This window comes from Mya arenaria, chromosome 6 (genome assembly GCF_026914265.1).
Source record: "Mya arenaria isolate MELC-2E11 chromosome 6, ASM2691426v1".
NCBI lineage: Eukaryota > Metazoa > Mollusca > Bivalvia > Myida > Myidae > Mya > Mya arenaria.
The window spans coordinates 25,222,413-25,243,911 of NC_069127.1; the positions used below are offsets into that span (position 1 = coordinate 25,222,413).

General features: G+C 36.1%; 1 protein-coding gene across 1 annotated transcript; it reads left to right on the plus strand.

Moving 5' to 3' along the window:
• Positions 1 to 2,469: 2,469 nt before the first annotated feature.
• Positions 2,470 to 13,374, plus strand: LOC128238607 (heterogeneous nuclear ribonucleoprotein A1-like). Its single transcript, XM_052954702.1, has 7 exons — positions 2,470 to 2,480; positions 3,657 to 3,739; positions 6,966 to 7,093; positions 7,426 to 7,513; positions 7,917 to 7,988; positions 9,055 to 9,120; positions 12,811 to 13,374. The coding sequence occupies exons 2-7, from the start codon at positions 3,658 to 3,660 to the stop codon at positions 13,218 to 13,220; spliced, it is 846 nt and encodes a 281-aa protein (XP_052810662.1). The 5' UTR covers positions 2,470 to 2,480; position 3,657; the 3' UTR covers positions 13,221 to 13,374.
• The last annotated feature ends 8,125 nt before the right edge of the window (positions 13,375 to 21,499 follow it).

Here is a 21,499-nt window from a genome sequence, read left to right on the forward strand (position 1 = left end):
AAATAGACACACTATAGGTTATGATACGCTGGGGTGCTGATGATGGCTTTAAATAGACACACTATAGGTTATGATACGCTGGGGTGCTGATGATGGCTTCAAATAGACACACTATAGGCTGATGCAAAATATTTTGTTTTAATTTAACGAATTTCATCTTAAACTCATTTGACTTTAATGTTAAAACAAATATCCGTATTATTAAGGTACAGATAAAACGATATTAGCAATATGTTTGCGCTTTTTAACTGGGGAATATTTGGCCACGTAGCTTCTAATTTAAAAAAGAAAAGAAAACAAAAAAAAAACATTTATTAAGGTTATTTTCTTTTATCTGTACCTAAGTCATGTTCTAGATTTCGTTTAAATCATTTAAGTTTAATAAGTTTAAGATGAAAATGCATTAAAATTGACAAATAAAGGTTCATGAACTTATATTGTGCGCCTTTAATGATAACAAATAGTTAATAACAAATGTCAGAACTGTTGATTTGCAATAAAGGTTGTTTACTTTTGAGAACAAAACTTGATTTTAAGATGTTTTACTAATATCATGCAGCTATGCACCAATATCAATCATTGTGCTCGATATATAAAACGGGTCTTTAAACTATACAAATAAACTTGTTAGAACATTAAGAATGCACTCTTACCTCGTACCATTAACACAATTGCTTTAATATACCAAAAAGTTTGAATAAATGTCGAAAACAAAGGTTCTTATGAGGGATACTGAGTTTAATTTGAAAGAAATGTGCAGAAAACACGGTATTGCTACCTTATGAGAACATAGTAAATCGCAGTAAATCTTTAAGCATTCACCAGTCATTTAATATTTTTGCGATTTCAGCTATAAAATACACGGTTACAATCTTGTCATGGGAAATTCATATTTTCCATAAATGCTTTATTCAGTTAGTAGTTAAAGGTTTATCAGTCAAAATGTATGTTTGTTAAACATGTGTATGGTTTGATTTTGAATAAGAGTGCCTAAGGTTACGTTAAGATAGCGTTGCTAGGGGTAATACGTATATTAAGGTTATGTTTTAATGACAATATCGAGACATGTTGTTCATGAATTTTTTGTGGTTTCCTTTATCTTAATTTGTAATTGATTCGATAGACACGTATACATTCCAGCATTCGCAAATTACATGTTCTAATTGCTGTGCTAAATACACCTGATAACACATACGCATGTTCCTAGTTTACAGGTGTTGTTAGACTGGGGAAATGCCCAGTCTTAAGGTATATTTTGATATATGTGATGAAAGAAGCTTGTTCAAGCTAATCATGTAAGTTGCGTATTACTGCGCAAAAGCAAATGGTGGCCTTCTTTCGAGACGTATGTTTTGGTTTTTACGTTTACGCTGAAAATAGCAATAATAATGAGAAAATACGCCCACTGCGTCATTCTGGATATCCGAAAACAAAGATAAGTAATTCGGCTGCAGGTGAACTGTTGTGCTTTCGTTTTAATAAATCGTTGGATATTTGGCTCTAGTTTCTCGAAACCGTTCTTAAGGTTAACAGGTTTAACTATCTTATTTCAATGAGCTAAAATATATACTTAAATTTGATCTTGATAAAAGAAAATGTTTGATTAAAATAATCATAAATACCATTCCTTTTAAAATAAAAAATAAAAACTTAAAGAAGTAAATATAACGCAAATTATAGAAACAAAACTGAGCTCAGCGTAATCCTGTTATAAAACACTTAAAAAGTTTCGAGATTTAGGGCTTGTATTAACCTGTAATAGTTATCGACAGGATTATTTCTTTTCAAGAAGAAACTGCATTCATAGCGCCTCCCTGGTCTGGTGATAAGGGCGTTTGCCTACCACTAGGCAGGTCAAAGGTGCGAGCCCCGCAAAGGGCCTGATCAGATACGGCTGGTCTAGGTATTGCTGTCAGAATATATGTTACCGAATGCCTCCCTGCCAGGTGCTCGGCATATATAATCGGCCACAGGTTCTTGCACGCTACGTGTGTAATTTTATAATTATCATGATGAGCAATTTTGTATGTTATTATCATTCGGGGCTCTTCGGACGTTTTTATCGAAAACAACCTCGGATGTATGCCGGTACATCAGTTGAAGTAGTTCGTATATTTTAGAATTTATTAAATTATTAAGTGTTTTAGCTTGTATTTATTGGTCTTATTTTTAATTGATTGCCAGTGAAGTGTATTGTTGCAAACGTAATCAAGATTCCCAAGAGTTTAAGTCATAAAGTTTAACTGCTAAAATTAATTACTACGCGATCTACTTGCAGCGGACTTAAACATAGCAGTTTCTGAGTATGTAAACCGTTCATATACATCCGAGGTTGTTTTCGTCAAAAATGGCCGAGGAGCTCCGAATGAGTTATTATCCATTTGTCCCATGCATAAACAAGTCAAAGCACGGACGAACAAGCGTACGGACGTCACACGCCCGGACGGACAAACGGACGATGTGAATACAATATGCGATCAGTATGGGTTATTAAAAAAACAATTTATATAATATCTGATTTATTTTCAGTTACCAAAACAAGTCAACGGCTAAATTGTTAATTTACAATGACAAGTAATGCATACACTTTACAAAAGTACATTATTCAATAATATGACTAGCACATACTAGTTTTGTTCATGTACTTCCAAAATTACACAACACAATGAAACCAATGTCAATCACCATTTCGACCTCTTGATCCGTCGGGCGCCCAGAATCCTTTTCCCCCGCTAGCACCTTTGCCACCTCCTGCGCCTCCGCCGCCACCACCCCCACCGGCACCGAATGGAAACCAGGCATCTGACCCACGCCTTCCATCTTTACCACGGCTGCCGCCTCTTCCACCATCTCCAGCACCCAGTCCACCGCCACCACCTCCACCCCCACCACCGCCACCTCTTATACCGCCACCGCCGCCACCGCCACCCGTATTACCCATGGCTGAGAGAGAAAAATTCAAACAATGACATGTTTATACCAATACGAATATATGTCTCTAAATTACCAATTAAACCCCATAACACTTTTTCACTTTAATTATGTTAAATTACTACAAGAAATTACTCGTACATGAAAAAACTACTTATATCCACTTCTTCTGCTGCTGCGATTGTTGCTATTGTTGCTAGTTTAAAACATTCGAAAGTCAAAATAAAGTATGACATGACTGCTACAGCAACTGCTGCTGCAGCTGATGATGATGATGGTGTTGTTGCTGCTGCTATTGCTTCTGTTATTCTTACTACTATCATTCATTTGTTTAACTTCCGTTGTCGCGAAATTACAGTGTTTTTATTGATGAAGTCGGATGGTTCAAGTTTTTAAATGCCACAGTATAGTAAGTTAGTTTATCAACATCATCATCATCATCATCATCATCATCATCATCATCATCATCATCATCATCAACATCATCATCATCATCATCAACATCATCATCAGCAGCAGCAGCAGCAGCAGCAGCAGCAGCATCATCGTCATTATTATTATTATTATTATTATTATTATTATTATTATTATTATTATTATTATTCAAATTACCTTAATTACAATAATAATAATAACAAAAAAAACATTACAAATAACTGACCTTTAAGCGTCTAAAAGCGCTTGATTTTAGTTGAAGATTCGAAATGTTAACTTTCTTGTTTCAGTATGAAAAGTAAAAACAATCCTCCATTTTCCGAAGGTTTACAAGATGTAAAATGTAGCGGACGTTCGCACTCTGTACTGCGCTGTAAGTTATATTTAGCGTCAAATAAACAGTAATGGGAAAACCGATTGTCTATTTATAGAAACACCTCGCTATTACTCATTACATTTTCTGTAAACCATCATGCCGTGATAACTAGCGTTCAGTGTTTGCATTTATAAGTGTTTATGTTTTCGTTTTGGAAGAATAGGAATTTAGTTTTCGTGCACGTATGATAATAATAGCAAGTTACTTTTTGGTAGCTATATTATTCCCTATTTTCTCTGCACATTGTTCACAAGGTAAGTGTTTATTTACTGCATATTCAATGTGGATATCTTATACAGTAGATTTTCAAAGCTATCGTTGTTTACTAATACAATCAGATAATAGTTAAGTTTGTCCATAACTAAAATTCATCTCTGTCTTTACTTTGTCCTGTTTTATATGGCACAATAATTTAAATACAATAATTTAAGTGCTGTTAAACTGATATTTTTACCTGCATTTTAAACCGAAAGTGAAACCGTGTGGAAAGTGGCGATTTATTTAATAGAAAATAATACTTTCAAAAGTCTGGTCCGGTTCCCTGAAGCCTTGTTAAATGAAATGCACCCCCCCCCCCCTCCCCACAAAAAAGAGAAAAAAAAGAGAAAGAAAATACAAAACAAAACACAATGCCTCTGTAAGTGGCAATCAGGGGCGTAGCTAGCCGCCCAATTGATGTGGATTCATAATTGTACTGGAAGTGGGGTGGGGGCATGTCCCCTCGGAAAGGTTAGAAAATCATGGTACAATCTGGTGCATTCTGGGCGTACTGTGGTGCTTTATTTAGAACTGGAAAATGGACACCTTTAGGATCGTGTAGTCAAGTATGCATACTGTAACTTAATTAGGCTGTTTGTGTTTTTTTGTCAGAATCACGCGTTTCAGCCGCGTACTCGCATATAGGCAGCTACGCGCATGGCAATATACACGATATGTTTTAGCGCGTGTGCATACTCCTTTAAATGATAAAATGATAAACTAAATATCTTGAAAAAGAGTGATGTGGTTCTGTTGACGAGCATTTTTGCAGAGCACAGCAATATGAACATGTCCTTTCCCGTAGTTTTCAAGGTCAGATAACTGCCACTTTGAAAGATTAACGTACTTCATCAGCGAGGCAGAGCGATTCTTTATCTGTAAACAATACATTCATAGACAAAACCTCAAAGCAATGTTTTAAGATAAAGGAATGTCTCATAAGTTGATAACGTTATAATTATATATAATTAAAATTAATTAAAGCAACAGGGGCGGCTCCAGGATTTGACATTAGAGGGGGCTAACTAAGGAACGAAGCGTTTTGACTTGCGTCCCTCCCTCAGAACCGAAATTTATTTGGTTTAAAGTGATGAGATGGTTGTTTGAGAACTCCCCTAAGATTGTTTTTAACAATTTCTAGTTCAAAATGATGCATTTAGGGCGTATTTATTATTTTATCTCTGTTTCTCTTGTGTTGAATAATACGTAAACTTTGACGATTTTAGGGGGCGCCCCTCCCCCTCCCCCTCATGGATACGCTAGTGATAATGTTTCCAATGTAGATTTTGAATGTGTGGTGACCTCATAATAATTTGGTTTCATTTGGAAGGCTTTGTTGTGTAGAAATAGCAAGAATATTTAAAACGAGCAATTTTTGCATTGAATGATTTAGTTATTTTACGTCCGAAATACGTCAGTTGGACTCAAGAACAAAAATACAAAATGCAGGGCTAAAATTAAGCTACACTATGCACTTTCATTATACTGCATGTTGTAAATTGACAAAACACGCTCACAAAATCAATTACATATATGATGACATTAATTATAAAAATCATACATAGGCTGCAGATTCATTTAACTGCATACATCCACAATGAAATGAATGTCCTTAAGACGGCTTTTTGTCTACCCCGGACGGAGTGTAACCACCTATCATCATAGTAAAAGCAATTATTCAGTTTGGTTTGAAATCATTATTTTTATTAAGCATTTTAGAAAAACAACAACAAAATGAACGTCAATAAATGTTGTATGCAAATTTGGTTATGCATATCTATAGATTTACATGTAACAATAACCTTTCTAAACTCATGCGGATTCAGGTTAGGGGGCGTTGCTGCCCCCCCCCCCTTTAATCGTCCAAGTTTTTGCTTTTTTATGTCAATTTCGGAGAAAAATATAATAAAATACACTCAAAATGCACCATTCGGACTACAATTAAATTCAAATAGATTGGAGGAGTATCGCTCCTCATTAATTTAACCATCAAAATATAGGCATATGATCTGGAAACTGCAGAGCTTTCCAAAGCGGAACTACTGCGTCATGTCCTTTTCTAGTGCACTTGCATCCAATACTAGTGTTTGTGCAACTAATAAATTGTGTCTGGACTGGTATCCAATATTGGTCTTAACTGGATCTAAGAACGATATAGCTAAAATGCCTTGCCTTGCCTTTAAAGCCCAATCGTAACAACTCGGCCATCTCCGGCAAGCTTCGAGATAATTCCTGTTGGATACTGGCCGAGGTGTTCCGATTATAGAAAGCCATGTTGGTCCCAGTTTTCTAACGACTGAATTTAGCGTCACAAAACTCAAGGGACTTAATTCAGTCACAGTGTAACCTTTCGTTTTTGTGACGATAATAAGTATTTATGAAACAGTTTTATGCGGCGGGTAACCAATATGCAGCTCTATTTTTGTTAACAAGCGGTAAACAAATATAACACTGACGTAAACATATTCAGAAATCAAAGCACTCAAGTTTCCTGAGGATGGAACCAAAACTGACCGGGAAAATGTTTAAAAGAAATGAATACATTATTACAATAAATAAAGTTTCAAAAGTAAAAAAAATAATGATATTACAATGAATTAAGGTCAAATAAAACAAGCATAATATTTGGGGACACGCATAAAAACAGCTTAATTCTGCTTCAGCTATGAAAAATCCTATGCGTGAAGTATTATTTAGAGTTACGTCAAAGGGACTTGACACCTGATGGTCCGAAACTTGGCAAATACCGTATTTCCTCAAAACAAGCCTGGATTTGTCAATGCGAGCTAGTAGCAGGCCAAGTATACATCATTGATAAACGCAACGAACATGTTGTTGTCTCATCTGTGTTTTATCGTTTAAAAGTAATACATAATGGTTTCCCAGTTTGTATCATCTGGTGTCTAGTTCCTTTAAGAGATTGCATGATAAGAGATTTACCTCAATTATGGCATTACTATTTAAGGTGACTATTGTTACATTGACGACCCAGTGATGGAGGGATCTGCTAGTACCGTGGTGGTCACGGAACTTGGGCACAGCGTTAAGCAAGCTGACCTGGAGAAGAGATTTCAGAAAGTCGGGCACATTCTGGTAATATATGTCAAAGACACTTAGGCAAAGTTACGTTGTCATCTTAATATCATCCATTTACTTAATACTGACATGTAGATGTATTGAGTAACCCTTACGTTTATTTTTGTCAAGTACGTTTTTATTGGAAAGAGGACTTTTTGTATTTAATAGTAAATGAAACTAGAATCATTATTTACATTTAATAAAACGAGGTTAAGAAAGACATGAGCGAACTGTTTTGAATAATATTATGTGAGAATACAGAATAATTAAAAGAAATTGAAATTAATAGATAAATAAATAATTTCTCCTGAATCATGTTTCATAACATTATATGTCTTTACATGTAGGGCAGCGAAGTGAGGCCGGACAGGGGTACCGGTATCGTGGTTTTCAAAACCCCAGAGGAGGCACAGAGGGCCATACAGCAGTTCAGCGGTTTGTTAACTCTGTCAATATAAATCAAAAAGAGGATTTCAGTCTTTAATACACGTTTCTTAAGCATGTAGACAGCAGACTAAACAACTTCATGAATAATACATGACGTAATTACATATTCATTTATTATGAAACCTTATTGATATCATTTTAAATACACATAGATTAATGAAACAACAATTACCATAAACATGGATCAATGTGCAAGCCGTTTTTTACAATATAAGCAGTCTTTAATTGTATGTATATAAAACAATCGGTGACGTCATTTAGTAATTATAATAAAGAGGACTGCATTCAATCTAACTTCGACTGTTACTAAGGTCAATATTTTGTATTGTCTTGATGTAAGCATAAAATGAATTATATAATTGAATGGTCAATTTATTTTCTACTTCATCAGAAGTACAGAATGGCGATCCGATGAGGGTCCAGTCTGCTGAGATGTTCTACAAAGATCAGGCCAAGCAAAGAGGTAACATAACTGCCATACTTGTCATATTTGTTTTGTTAATTGTAGGCTAGACCATTCTCACACCACCACTCCTGTCCCCCACCCCTTCTAAAACGAATTGGACCAAAGTAGTTTGGGAACCGTAAATAAGCATATATCTTTGTTAAATTTCCCAGCAGAGGTACTTCCCGTTTCAGTCCAGAGAGCGTGGATAACCTCGTAATGACAAAATGGCATTCGGAGCTCCTCGGCCATTTTTATCGAAACAACCTCGGATGTATGCCGGTACATCAGTTGAAGTAGTTCTTAAAGATTTGAATGATATCATTAATTAAATGAAGTATTTTAGAGTTGTATTTATATATCTAAGTTAAAATTGATTGCCAGTGAAGTGTATTATTGCAAACATAATTAAGATTGCCAAGAGTTAAATCATAAAGTTTAACTGCTAAATAAAATTACTACGCGATCTACTTGCAGCGGACTTAAACGTACCGCTTTTTGAGTATATAAATCGTCCAAATTATACATCCGAGGTTGTTTTCGATAAAAATGGCCGAGGAGTTCCGAATGGATAAATAGTTTTCTATTTTCAGTGTATAGATTCAGATATAGGTGAAATTTGCGAAACATTATTTTTAGCGATACGTGTATAAACCAACATTTTGTGTACTCCGTCATTCCGTTATGTGTACATGATACATTATCATGTGTACACGTCAGAATGGCTCGTATGATGTGACGAGTGCTTTATGCGAGTGTCAGTGAAACGTCAAGTACACGTTCAAAGTGAAATTTCGCACACAACTTTTAACTGAACTGCAACTGGGACCTCTACGTGTAGTAATACCTACATGTACTTGTTAACGTACACGTTGTAGTTTGCAACGTCTCTGGTATCATTTTCGTGACGTCAGTGGCGTTTTTACCATCGCATATGTAATTGATGATTTTCAATTACGTTACTATGGTTTCTTAACATGAAAGAATCGAACACCGCAATAAAGTTCTTACGATAATTTAAAAGAATCACATACGTACTTTTCAACTATCATTCCAGATCATGTGATTAAAATTTGTATTTCAGATGGAGACTTCCAAGAGTTGGTGCACGAAGCCGAACAGCTTTACAGGACACAGCCACGAACGAGAGGTAACTAGAACCATCATGCGGCTTCTAAGTTAGCATTAATTACCTCCCTTATTGTCGAAACGTTAATGCCTTGTAAATCATTTCAACTTGTGCACTAAAAATAGAACACTTATTATCAACAAAAATGCAGAAATGATCAGTATCATGGTAAATATAGTAATAAAAGTGTAATATGGATGACACTTGTGTTGCTCGATTTCTTTAAAGCTGCACTCTCACAGATTGAACGTTTTGACAACTTTTTTTATTCTTTGTCTTGAAACGAGTCATTTTTAGCTCTACTGGCCAAAGGCCAGAAGAGCTTATGCGATGGTAATGTGTACGTAGTATGTGCATCCGTGCGTCTGTGCGGTCGTGCGTCCGTGCGGTCGTGCGTCTGTAAACAATTGCTTGTGAACACGATACAGTATTCAGTTTTGATTGTATCTCGATGAAACTTGTACAGTATCTAGATATCCATTAGAGCTCGGTTCCTTTCGAAAACCAGCCAGATCCGCCCATGCATGCCTAGATTATGGCCCTTGATAGTATAAAAAAATGCTATTGTGTAAACAATTGGATGTGAACACGATACAGTCTTCAGTTTTGATTATATCTCGATGAAACTTGTACAGTATCTAGATATCCATTAGAGCTTGGTTCCTTTCGAAAACCAGCAAGATCCGCCCATGAATGCCTAGATTATGGGCCATGAAAGTTTTAAAGAAATGCTTTCTATTTTTAGCCAGGTCTGCATGAGCGAATTCTATTTTTAGCCAAGTTTACATGTATATGTTAATTCAAGTCTAGAGTTAAGGGAGACAATTTGCAAGTCTAGGATTTTGAGAGACAATTTGCTTTTTGCTTCTGCAGTTGATTTTGTGAATTACTCTGCCTTGTTCTTGTTGAAAGCCCAAAGGCCATTTTTTAGCTTTAAGTTCTGTAGTTTGCGCATTCATCTTAACAAAATTGATTGTGAATGTTTAAGTTGCACCTGGTGTCATTACTGGCCACACCCAGGGTTCACAGGTTTGGTAAACATAAATCTGGAAAGGTTTGAAAATCTTTTTGTGTGTTCGTGCATCCATCTCAGCACAATTGATTGTGAATGTTTGTTCAAATAAATCAATGTTGTCCTAGGATGCCCTTGACTTTGACCTTTTGACCAACTTTTTTTAACTTTTAAAACTACAGAAAATTTTACTATGAGTACAGTTTTGAAAGCATTTTTTTTTTGTCAGATGACTTTTACTTGGCACATATTAAAATAGTTCATGCAACTAATCTGCTTACAATACTTTCTGGGCTCAGATGTTGAACGTGCTACGTTTTCAGGTAACCCAAACACAAAACATAAACTATATGTCTGTTGCCATACATACATGCTCTGGATTGATATGACCACAAAAGCCATGCCAGTAGAGCATAGGCCCTTTTGGGCCTCTTGTTTGCGAAACCCATGGAAACCAGTTATATAAGACTTCGCACAAAAACAGATCGCAGATTTTTATATTCTAGTTCAAAAATTGATGTTTTTCATTTTGCATATATATACAGTCATTTTCGAACGGAAATATTAAAATCTACGATCTGATATTTTGTCAGCAATCTTATATCATTTGTTTGTATATATTTACGCAAATATTTGCTCTGCTCAAGACAAAAAAAGTTGTAAAAATGGTATATCTGTGAGAGTGCAGCATTAATAGTGAGTGGTCTATAAGTTCTTTACAAGTTGAATTAAATCTGTTCATAATTAGTTTTTTCACCACTAAATCAATTGGCCGGGTGGATTAGGGCGTGGTTAAATGGAGGCTTATATCCTGTGCTAGGACATAGTATTGAGGTTCCTGATTTTTTTAAAGTTCTTTATTCACTTACGATGTAGTATTCGACATTACTTCAGGACATAATAAAACTAATTTAACTTAAAGATGCACTCTTACTCCCACAATTTATAATATTGTTTTAATATTCCAAAAAGGATGAATAAATGTCGAAAACAAAGGTTCTTATGAATGATATTAAGTATAATTTAAAAGAAATGAGCATACAACAAGGTATTTGTACCTTATGAGATTAAAGTAGACCACAGTTAATCTTTTAGCATTCACCAAATCATTTAAAAAGCTTACCTTTCTGCTGTTAAATACACGGTTGCAATCTTGTTATCAGTAATTAATAGTTTCCACAAATGCATTATTTAGTAAGTAGTTAAAGGTTTGTTTATCAGTCAAAATAGATGTTTGTTATACATGCGTACGTTTTGATTTTGAAAAAGAGTGTGACTTTAAGCCTCACACCGCCCCCCCCCCCTCCAAAAAAAAAATCCTCCCGCCGTTAATTTCTTTTTGTTTAAACGTAAACAGTCATCATTTTTTGACAGAGAATAAAACTCCGTAGCAACAGCAATATATGAGTGCTATGTGCTATGTGCTATTTGCTATTTGCAAGACACTGATCTCGACAAAGTATATTTGGAAAAAGAAAATCCTTACCTATCTAATTATTTAAAGAATATTACCCTAAACAATATATACATTAGGCTTTAGCTTTATGGTTTCATACCAATGATATAAGTAAAATGAAAGTGTTTTTTTTTCGATTTGTTTTTCAATTTTTTTGTTCGAACGTTCCTGAAAATTTCTCGAGGTCAAAGACTTGGTGTTTTCATGACGATCGCAGATCTTGTGCAGAATCGTAAATGTTTAAATAGGCAGATTTTTCACACCCGTTGAAGCAGAAAAAAGCATAGTCTCTTATAGGCTTAGAAATATGTCTATATCTTTTCTGTCAAAATCGTTGTTTAGAAATTAATGTCACATACTTGTTTCAATACATCGGTTTTTACTCTAGCTGACCCATTTGGGAACGCATTTCAGTCACTACTACGACGACTACCAACACCACCATCAACACCACCACCACCACGACCACTACTACTATTACTTCTACCACCACCACCAACACCATCACCACCACCACCACAATACCACTACTACTACTACTACTACTACTACTACTACTACTACTACTACTACCACCACCAACAACAACAACACCACCACCACCACCACGACCACCTACTACTACTACTATTACTACTACTACCACCACCACCACCACCACCACCACCACCACCACCACCACCAACACCACCACTACTACCACCACCACCATCACCACTACTACTACTACTACTACTACCACCACCATCACCAACACCATCATCACCATCACTACCACTACTACTACTACCACCACCACCACCACTATCACGACCACCACTACACTACTACTACTACTACTACTACTACTACTACTACTACTACTACTACTACTACTACTACTACTACTACCACCACCACCACCATCACCAACAACACTAGCACCACCATTACCACTACTACTACTACTACCGCCACCACCACCACCACCACCACCACCACCACCACCCCTACTACCACCACCACCACCACCACCACTACTTCTACTACTACTACTACTACTACCACCACCACCACCACCACCACAACCACTACTACCATTACTATTACTATTACTACTACTACCACTATAACCACTACTACTACTACCACTTTAGTAACCTTACACATATCTGCGATTCCGTTTGACCAGCTTAAGAATGGACGAGTGGTGGCACCGGCTTCTGGTTCTCTTGTTAATGTTAATCCTTCCTTGTTTGTTTAGGAATGGAACCTTTCGAGAATAACAGAGCGTGGCAGGTGTGGAAGGCGGAAATCATGAAATCCCGGGGGAGCGGCGGGGGGCTTGGGGGTAAGGGCGGAGGGTTTGGGATATTTAAAGGTCAGGACGGACAGCCTGGAGGGAGCGGTCCCGGCGGTGAAGGCGGTGCAGGGGGTAAAGGAGGGTCGTTTTTTGATGGTATCAGATCGTGGTGGTCTAACGACAAGACTGCGCAGACACAGGATACGACAGCCACACAGGGAGCAATACCGCCCGATGGTGCAACAGGAGGGGGTGGAGCAGGGGGTAAAGGTGGAAGTGGATTATTTGGTTTCTTCAAAGGAAAGGACGGTGAACCGGGGGAGCCTGGGCCCAATGGGCGTGGAGGGAAGGGAGGTGGGAGTTCCCTGTAATTACTACGTATATTTGATGGACATTTCGAGTCAAATTATAAATTGGACAAATGGTGAAGTTTATTAACGATACATTTTGTCTTGTTCAGACATTTACTTTAATGTTGATGGTTTCTGTTGGAATTGTTGTTTTGTATTAAAATATTGACACATATTTGGTCCTTTTACTATGCTGCTAATATGATATTTTGTGATCGATTGTTCCTCGTCGTTTGTTGTCATCATTTTGTTATGAAATTATCTACTTTAAGGATGTTTCATGTGCTTCCGTCATGGTTGTTAAATAAATTCCGACCCGATTGCACGTGCAAAATACTGCTAAACATGACGTCAGTTAATGATGACTCGTGAGCTTAAAGGTGAGGGTGCAAAATCTGTATTTCTAACTTCGTATTTGATAACAAATTAAAAATATATGTAAAAAAAATGTTGATTAAACACGTGTTTCCGGTACGGATAAAATAAAGCCGATTCGGCACGCTGCGTACCTAAAAATTGGGCAAGCGCTGCACGCGCCTTTGCATGCGGTATTCCCATCAGGACCAGATATGGTATTTACTTATTTAAATAATGACTGACCTAACATCATAAAAATTATGTTGAATATACATGAAGTACTCATTTCTCTTATAGGAAATCAGTCAGTTATCCACCTGTATCACTAGTCTTGAACAGTATCGAAGTGCATGTATTAATTTGTTTAGGGTTGGTTGCTGCGTGCCAAATTGCCAATAACTGGTTTTATGTTTTCTATATCATTACATTACATGATAAACATAAATAAGTTATTATTTACCTAAAGGATAATAATATAAAATGAAGACAATGTAGGTGTGCCACAGACGGGATACTTTAATCAGAAATACATTCACATTCAAAGCAAATTGTTCCAAGAAAAAAATGCGCTAGCAAAATACACCTGGCTTCAATGTTCTTATACACAAATCAAATAGAAAAAAATACACTGCTAAAGAGCAGTCATAGTGTCCGGAACCACTGCTGCACCCACTCTCAGAGTCAACATCACTTGCACTGCCATGGTAACAGAAAATTACCAAACTGGAAAGATAAATATGCATGAGACAATATTCAAAAATAATGTACACAACATAATTATATTCTAAGTATAAACATCCATAGTAAATGAAAATTTGACAATTTGAAAGAAGTTTATGCTAACCCGTCTGAGCGTCGAATGACCAATTCAATACTATAGAAGCACGAGGAAAACTACTAATTTACGCACGAGTAACCAAATCTATACCAAATAGTACTCTTATAAACCTATACCGCAGATATAATAAATACATTTATGTTTTCTATTTCATTACATTACATGCCAAACATAAATAATTTATTATTTACCTAAAAGATAAGAATATAAAAAGAAGACGATGTGGGTGTGCCATAGACGGGATACTTTAATCGAATGAAAAAGAACGGGAACCTTCTTGTTCATGTTTTAAAACAAATTCATATATTTGTTACAGTTGATAAAAAGTTCTACTACAAATAATCAAATATCATGACAGAGAAATATATTTACATATTCATACAGATAAATAATTATATTTAGTATGTCGTCTGAAACATATATTCATTTAATATTCCACTGTTCCATTTAAATGTTATTACTTCTCGTTAACATAACACCCCCGACTGAAGCTAATGAAACAACATTAGTAAAAGCAAACTAGTGTAAGACATCTAGCACACTGATAAATCATTTTTCATCCTAACTGTAAAGATAAACGATACTTTTCAGAGACATCGTACAAATATTTAAATGCCTAAATTCTTCGATACACTCATTTTGATTTCTACTGAATCTCTAACATATCTGTCCTTAGCACTGTCGGACTTCCAACGTCCGTGCTTTTAAGCATTCTATCGGGCACGCCATTTACCATAGCCGCTGTAGCTCCGCCCGAACGAAAGGAATGAAGACCATATTGTTTACTATCAATACCAACAACTTTTAGATTGGTAACTAAAATTTCCCTAGCTCTATTGTAGGAAATTGGTTTGCCCGAGCATAGAATATGTTTGTTCAATTTACGAGAGTATCTGATATTACGAAAAATATAATCACCTGAATTTTCATTAATCTCAGCTTCAGTGAGATATTTCTCAAGGAAATAAACTGGACATGAACATTTGCCTGTTCTGGAAATAAAAACCTTTTCTCCAGCTTTGCGCTGATCTGTTTTACTAGAAGAAATAAAGATTTCTGCACAATCAGACAGAATCTTTAAGTCAGATCTTTTTAAATGCGAAAGTTCGCCAAATTTTCAAAAAACCTGCAAAACTTAGTAGACACATACTAATAAATCTTAAATCCAACAAGTTTTTTGTACCTCCAAAATGAGCAATAAGTTTAAGCAAATCATCTTTAGAAATTTCAAATTTTTAATGAACCGGTCTTCCAGAAACCCGCAACAGGCCATTTTTAATGAAACTCACTAAATTAGAAGAGCAAGGATCAGTTAACCTCGAAACCTTATTAGCCCACGAAATACTGTAAATAATAGCATTTACTTTTGATGCTGACGGTGAAGAGCCCTTCATGGATGACAGAAAAAGCGCTACATGATAATCGGAAGCTGGAAGAGGTTGAAATTCATATTTTTACACCATATGCAAAACGATTTAAAATAACAGTTGTATTGTTTGAAAGTGTTGTCCGATTTCGAAAGTTTCACATTATCATGATGTGTTTTTAGATCATCGGGCAGAGATTCTTTGTGAAAATTCCTCCATAATCCAACCTTGAATGCATCTGTCAAATGTGCAATATAAGATATTATTAGCAAATTTAGTGCTTAAAAATTAAAGCATCCTTTACACATATTTTAAATAAAATAAATTGAAAAAATAATAATTAAAAAACGTCTTTCTAATACTCTTCGTATACAGTACACGACTTCATTTGTACCAGGTACAAATGGAACACTCCAGTTCAACAGACCGAGTAAAGTTAAAAATCCATTACATTCCGGCACAACAGACCGAATAAAAGTCATATTCGCAAATTTTGATCAATTGTAGATTGTTAGTATCTGATACCGACAATGTGTAATAAAACCCCTTTTAAAACTATTAAAGAGGGGCAACAACCCATATACAATGAAATACTGTATTGTCCCAATTATCTTTCTTATATGTTTTAATACTACTGATATTCATAGTATTATGTACTGAAGTAATACATTTTCCCTTCATAATACATAATCGTGTATAACACACGAGACACAAATGAACACTCAGGTACAACAGACCGAGTTATTTTGAAAGTAAAACAAACGAATTCCTGCCTAAAAACTGCTTACGTATGAAGCCAAAAATATGCATTGGAATAACACAATTACGAGTATAAACGGATAGCTAGAACTTTACTAGAGAAACGCCTAGAATTGAAAACGCAATCCCTCCTTCTATCAAAGATTGATTGGCCCTTATAAAACTCCAAGACCTCCAGGACAAAATCTCTCTTTTGGCAATTCGCTTCAAACAACATTGGCCAAAATGCCGCACTAGGCTACTTAGGAACATCTAACGTTCCGTGAGCAGAACAAGCTAATAGATGAAAAACAGCTCTATTGACTAGATAAATTGGTGGAACCAGCCAATTATTCTCACTGGCCCAGTTCTGTGTGAACGAATCAACTGCCTCAGTTTCAAAATCATAAAATTTTGAATTAAATCTGCGTATTTTCCTATTACTATAATTAGCAAATCTGTCAGCTGTGAATGGTCCCCATATCCCATTCATATAACTGAGGAACTGAGGAGTAACCTCCCATTCATCCGTATTCCTGTACTTACTAATATCATCAGCAACATGGTTCAAATCCCTGGGAACCCACTGAATATCAAGGTCAATCTTGTTTTGAAAACATAGTTTAAACACCTTTAGAGCTAATTCCTGTAACTCTAAAAATGGAGCTTCCAACATCAATAACATGAACACAAACTTGAGATTCCGAGAGCCACTTCACTTGATGGTTTGCTAAAATATGCCCATAAGCTCTCAATGGTAAACATACAGCTTTCATTTCCCGAAAAGTTGAACTTTTTTGCGTCATCTTGAGAACACATGTCATGAAATACAAAACCTGGCATGTTAACAATGTGAGCACCACATGCGAAACTACAAGCATCAGAAAAAACTTCCAGCGTATCTACAGCAGAACTTTTGCTTAAAGATCTGTGATTTAAATTGTCTACATGTTCAAGCCAGAATCTTATTTCGGATAAACACGGACAGTCTATTTCTAATGTGAATGGGCAGTCCCAACTATTCCTTAAACAAATTTGTATATACATAAACCTAGACATAAGCCGTGCAATATTACCAATTACCGGCATCATTGAAATAACTTTCCCAGTACACTTTGCTAGCTTCCTAGCAGTAACAGAAGGAAAAGAATCTAAAAGTTTTAAAAGTGACATTTTGAAGTCATCAATTCTACGTGCAGGAATACTGATAGAACTATCAGTACTATTCCACACCAAACCAATCCATTCCAGGTTTTCTACCGGTACCCATACGGACTCATTTATGATAAGCCCAGCCTGATTAAGACTATCTTTCACAAAAATTGCATCACGAGTTGCTAAATCACGACTCTTGTTAATACCCCATCCATCATCAAGAAACATTATTATTTTAATGCCATTCAAAATCTCCAAAACTTGACTATTTCACGCAACAGTTTTGTGAAAACAAAAGGGGCGCTTGACAATCCAAAAGCAACGACTGAATAGCGGTAAAATTTTCCTTCTAAACTGAAACCTAAGAATGTTTGATGTTCTGGAAAAATATCAATATGATAATAACCCTTAGACAAATCAAATTTATAAAAATATGAATCTTTTTCAAAATACTCAACGCCTACCTTCCAATCTTCAAATGTCATCTTTTCCTTCCATATATATTTATTTACTAACCTAAGATCTAAAATAAGTCGTTTCTTGCCCGATTTACTGACGGACACACTTAAAGGACTGACTTCATGTGGTGGACAATCTTGTTGTACTATAAAACCGTTTTTCAACATTTCATCAATCACTTACAAATTCAATATTGGACAGGGCGGACTGATTATTTTTTGAGAACGATTTATCTGGTATTGAAAACAAAGGAACTTTATATCCATTTTCAATAATATCTATTATATCAGGATTAGTTCCAATAGTCTTCCAATATTGAACATGATTTTTGAGACTACCTTTAACAAAATATGTTTTATTGAGAGAATCAGATTCAAACTCAAAACAGTGTTCTTCATTACAAAGATTGTATTTTACTCAAATATTGTTCTGGTTAAAGATTGTGTATGGTAGCAACACATATTAACAAGAGCTGTCGTAAGACAGCGCGCTCGACTACGCCGCTTTGACCTAGAAGTGCATACAAAAACGATGTATTATGTGCCTGTCAAAAGCAATAAAACAATCAAATTAAAAAGTGAACAAGAATCGCGATGTGACAAAACCAGGTTTATAATGATTGGCAGAAGAGATTCAGTTTCAACTGCTTTATTCTACTTTTTGTAACAGTGACCTTGATCCTAAGGGCCCCAAACACAATCCCATGGAAGTCATCCATTAACTCTTCCTACATATCAAGTTCAGTCACAGTATGTCAACTATTATAACTAAAACAGTAATCTATTTTTAGAAAGAGTGACCTTGACCCTAAGGGGTTTTGCAAAAGGCAATCCATGAAAGCTCTGTAAAAATTGATGGCGTCAGGCAGAACCTGGAACGACTTCCTGAGCCAGCACAAGAACTTTATAGAAGTGGTACAGTGAAGCAACTCCGAGACCGCATGTCCGCTAAACTCTCGAAACTGATGGCTTAAAGTGAAATATTGCCGACCATGACATCTGGTATAAACCGTATAACATTGTCAAAAATATACATAACAATATACTACAGTACCATCAGTACATGGACAAAAACACTTTTGGCATTGCTTATACACAATGCATACTTGTTTGTGTTAACGGCAATGTCCATCTTCAGGGTCCGTATGAAATGAACACCTTAGATTTATAATAAAACATATTTAAGGATTAATCGCATTTAACCACGTCTTGCGGCTGTACCAGGTCTTGCGCATTAACCACGTCTTGTGACTGTACCAGGTCCTGCGCCAATACCAGGTAATGCACAAAGACTAAATCGTAGGGACCGCATAGCGGCGGATTTAGACACCGAGGATGAAGAAGACGGCAAGCCGCCTAGGTGAAGAAGGCTAATCGCCGACCTTACTCGAGAGAATAACGAATTATATAATGATTTTATGAGGAACAGAGAACCCAGGATCCTCACAGATTTTGGCATTTATCGTAATTAAAAATCGAACGAAAACCGTAACAAACTCATGACGCTTTCGAAACACATTATTATATTTTTATTGGCCGAACTATTAAACTTTGAAAAGCTCCCCGTATAATTTGTATGAAATGTCCGTTATCCGACTTAAACCTGGCCATCCGCTCTCAGTTCGAAAAACATAATAGTAACCTAATTTTACTTTCTGCTTACCTTTATATCAGTAATATTTTCGCAAATTAATCCGCTATATTTTTTTTATTTCGGATCGTCCATTCATATTAACGCCGTATACACACATGTTGTGACGCCATGATTTTCTATTTTAATCAGGGGCCCTCTAAATGGGATTTATGTAGAACAATAGTAAAAATATTTATTTAAAAGTTCGTGTTTACTATTTAACCTCATGAACAAAGCAAATATTCGTAAATCAGCATGTTATAAGACGGATTTATTAGTGACGGTTTATTTTAAAAACAACGGTTGATTTCTAAAGACATTTGTGGACCCGTTTCAAATGATTCATGATTGTCCCTGTATATCCACCGAATATTTTAATTGTTATTGATATTATAATGCTGCACTAAAGACCGATATTTGTCATTGATCAGCCTTAGCCAGATTAGTATATCGGAGTAGGAGGCAGATAAAGACTTCTTAACACTTTAGGGGGTAGGTCCTGAAGATATTTAAGGCAAACATTTTATCAATATCTGCTGAAAAAGAGTGAATACATCTCAGGGGTTAATCATATATGTAAATATTTGCTGTGGAATGGGCCATTACCCAAATATTCGCTCACCAAGGGGAGAAGGTCGATTAAAGGGATCTAGTTATGAACTTGGCTGTACAAATTCACACGATTGGGATTGAAGTCTTTTCCAAAAGTCGAAAAGCAGAAAAAATATTTATGGCTTGGCAGAAAAAAACGTGGTGTCATTAATGAGACTGGTAAGACCGTCCCTTTTCAATCTAAGCCTCATTCTCGAGTTTGCTCAGTTCACTTTGTTGAAATATGAATTTATTATTTAAAAATGGTCAGTTACAATAATTATCGGTAACTGGACAAGGCAATAACGCATTTATGGGCCAGGTTGTATCTAAATATTTGGCGGGGATGTATGCTTTGGGTTTTTAAGCTGTCACATTTGCCTCATATTCTTGGTATTTAATTTGGATCATTTTCTCTGTGAAGAGTCCGGGGGTAGTCCCCTTGGTGACAAGAAGCTGAAATGGGTTCGCATGTGATTTAGTTAGGTTCTGGTAATGCGATTAGAACGTTATATTGTACTTCGAACTATTTTATTATATTAAGAGAGTTCTATAGAGTTCTGTGGCTGTTACACTGTTACAATGTGTTGGTGCCGAATTGACTAGGCCGAATTCGTTTGGTGCCGAATTGTCCAGTTACCGTTACACTACACGTGTGTTGTGCTAGGGCTGTACCCTCCTGCCAAGCTACATCGTGTCTTTGTGGAAAATAGTAACTTAAAATGGACGTGATGGTTGTCCCTTCTTGTTATGTGTTTGTAATATTGTAACTAAAAACGTTTTACGGGGAGGGTGCGGAAGGGGTATCCTCTCCAAACTCTGGTTAAGTGAGATAGTGTAACTGAAATTGTTGATGGACTAGGTGCGTGCCGTTTTCCTAATTTACTTTGTTATAGTCCGATATTGAAGTTATTTTTAGACGGAAAAAAATAAAACACTCAGAGAAAGTAAAATCCACAACAGCTTTAAGCCTGTCAATAGTGATAGAAGAACAGAACCTTGCATCTTACAGTTAAAAAGTCAATTCGACAGTTTGGCGTGCACGTGGCTGTCGAGAAGACCCTGACTAGATCCATCCTGAGGAGTTTGGGCTTTGTTAAACGCAAGAGCACCAAGGCAACGAAGACGCTCCCGACAGACTTCGAGGACATCAGGGACAACTT

Excerpts from the sequence above, each read along its gene's own strand:
- LOC128238607 (XM_052954702.1), top strand. The coding sequence starts at position 3,658 with ATGAAAAGTAAAAACAATCCTCCATTTTCCGAAGGTTTACAAGATGTA. Across the intron at positions 7,514-7,916 it reads GGCCATACAGCAGTTCAGCG|AAGTACAGAATGGCGATCCG; the intron begins GTTTGTTAACTC and ends CTACTTCATCAG. Across the intron at positions 7,989-9,054 it reads AGATCAGGCCAAGCAAAGAG|ATGGAGACTTCCAAGAGTTG; the intron begins GTAACATAACTG and ends TTTGTATTTCAG.